The sequence below is a fragment of the Herpailurus yagouaroundi genome, unplaced genomic scaffold, assembly GCF_014898765.1.
Source record: "Herpailurus yagouaroundi ecotype Mexico unplaced genomic scaffold, PumYag 442, whole genome shotgun sequence".
Taxonomy (NCBI): domain Eukaryota; kingdom Metazoa; phylum Chordata; class Mammalia; order Carnivora; family Felidae; genus Herpailurus; species Herpailurus yagouaroundi.
This window is the reverse complement of record NW_024412659.1, coordinates 634-2,996: the sequence shown is the minus strand read 5'-3', so window position 1 is coordinate 2,996 and position 2,363 is coordinate 634. Positions and strand designations below refer to the sequence as shown.

General features: G+C 60.0%; 1 protein-coding gene across 1 annotated transcript; it reads right to left on the bottom strand.

Annotated features, from left to right (window-relative positions):
• Positions 1–672: 672 nt before the first annotated feature.
• On the bottom strand, positions 673–2,078 carry LOC121022877 (serine/threonine-protein phosphatase PGAM5, mitochondrial-like). Its single transcript, XM_040464421.1, is given in 4 exon segments — positions 673–1,466; positions 1,468–1,548; positions 1,550–1,658; positions 1,987–2,078. Coding segments are annotated over 4 exon segments (1,005 nt in total). The 3' UTR covers positions 673–743.
• Positions 2,079–2,363: the final 285 nt, after the last annotated feature.

Below are 2,363 nucleotides of genomic sequence, written 5' to 3'. Positions count from 1 at the left end.
CAGTTTAATCCGTAGGTGTAAAGGATTACCAGCCAGAGGCAGACTGAAGTGTCTAGTATTCTCCTGAAACAGGACCCTCCCTGGCTGCACTGTCGCTCTCCGGTCCCGGTTCCCTCCTTCACCCGTCGTCATGCTGCTCCGAGGTGCTGGGAAAGGCCTAACAACACAGGTGAGTTCAGACCCCGTGGTGTCACAGGTGCAGGCCCCCAGACCGAGTGGTTACCGAAGCAAGAACCCAGAGGAACAGAATCTTTCACTGACAAATATTTAAGTGATAGAGAGAGTTTTAAGAAATGAGAAGAACGTACAAGTTCTGAACGGAAGCGCTCTGGACGGCGGCCCCTCCTCCGGGGAGCCCCTGGTGCCTAATGGGCTTTGCCCACAGCCTCGAGGGGCTCCTGTGGCCAACAGCGGTCACGACCAAAGACGCCTGTGCAAACCGGCCGTAGTCCCCGCAGACGGCGGCAGCGAGGCCCCGTCCTGGCAGACGGGGCAGAGAACCCCAAGACAGAAATCAGGCGGATCTGCTCGGGACGATTCCCTTTTCCATCCTGGGCCGGAAGTGCAGACCGAAACGCCCCATTTTAGACACTAAAGACGTGCGCGCTTTTTCACCTTCCTCCCGGAGGAACAGCGTCACCGCAGCGCAGCCTGTGGAGGGAAGACGGGGAGGGAGCCGCGTCCGTGGCGGCACCCGGGCGGACCAGGCTGGGGGCCCAGGGAGCAGGTCCTCCAGGCAGCCCTCAGGAGCGGGAGATCTTGTCCGCAGGCATGAACCCCGTGTCTCCGAGGGCCCTGAGCGCCCCTCGGCCACCAGGCCGAACCACCAGGTGGCTGATGCTACTGTCCTTGAGAGAGAGGTGGAGCCAGACTTCCGGGGGGAACGGCAGCGCCCGGCACACCATGTAGCGGATGACTTCGGCATGGCAGCTGCAGATCACGGAACTGTCCTCCTGCTGCTTGGCGTCTGCCGGGTGGATGTGGTTCCGGAAGGCGGCCTCGATCCGGGCCCCGGCTGCGTAATACTGCACAGCCTCGGGCTTCCAGTGGGACACGGGTGGGTCGGGCTCGATGGGGGCGCCTTCCCTCCGCAGGTCTGCGCTGACCTTGGAGACGCCTGGCAGGTGTTCACTGACGACAGCAGTGGTGTCGATGGCCCGGGTCATGGGCGAATGGACAATTTTGTTAAAGTTCAAGCCCAAGCTGGCAAGTCGGAGCCCCGTCGGTTCAGCCTGTTCACCACCCAGGGGCGTCAGCGTGCGGTCCTTTTCCTGGGAAGCATCCACGTGGTTCTGGGAGTGCCTGGTGAGGAAGATGTGTCGCGTGGCCTTGGCTTCGCCGTGGTCCAGCCTGGAGGCCAGTTCTTCTTCTCCTCCACATTCCGGGTTCCTCTTCCGCAGGTTCGCCAAGGACAGCGGTTCTCGCCTGTCCCCGTTGCAGTCCCAGACGCCCGGCCCCGGGGCCCGCGGACCCCGCCCACGCCGGCACCTGGAGCACGCGCGGCTCCGCGTCCCTGTCCGCTCGCGGCTTTCCCACCGCCACGGCCGGCCGAGGAGAGCAGCCCGGCCGAGCCTCCGGCCAGGCCTCGGGCCGCCAGCTGCAGCACCTGTAGGAATGCAGGCCCGCGCCTTTCCCACCCCGGCTCCGGGCAGGCGCTCCTATTCAGGTTGTAACTTAAACATCGCTTTCTGGGGCGCCCTGGGTGGCTCAGTCGGTTGAGCGTCCGACTTCGGCTCAGGCCGTGATCTCGCGGCGCAGCTCGTCAGTTCGAGCCCCACGTCGGGCTCTGTGATGACAGCTCAGAGCCTGGAGCCTGCCTCAGATTCTGTGTCTCCCTCTCTCTCTGCTCCTCCCCCACTCACACTCTGCCTCTCTGTCTCACAAATAAATAAAAACATTAAAAAAAAATAAACCTCACTCTCTTCAGAGAGGCCTTCCCTGACCCCCCCTAGCTAAATCAGCCCCACTCACTCTCTACCACGTGACCTTATCTTATCTTTGTCATTGTCCTTATCGATACCTGCCATTGACTTCTTTATCTTCTCATTCCGCCCAGCAAGATCCTTGTCTACCTCCATTGCCGAGACCAGTGCCAGGCCCCAGAAGGGGCTCATCTTTGACCCGCCGACCGCTCTGTGCTAGTGGATGGTTTTCAAAAGCCAGTCGTTACATGAATTTCATGTCCACGTTCTGGTGGTGTTTAAGTACACATCTCAGTGCCCTTATGATTTTCCGTTTTAAGGACACAAAAGCATGAATCACATTCTTTTTCTTTTTTTTAATCTTAGAGAGAGCGCATGCATGAGCGAAGCAGGCAGAGAGAGAAAGAGACGGAATCTTAAGCAGACTCCACAGTCAGCATG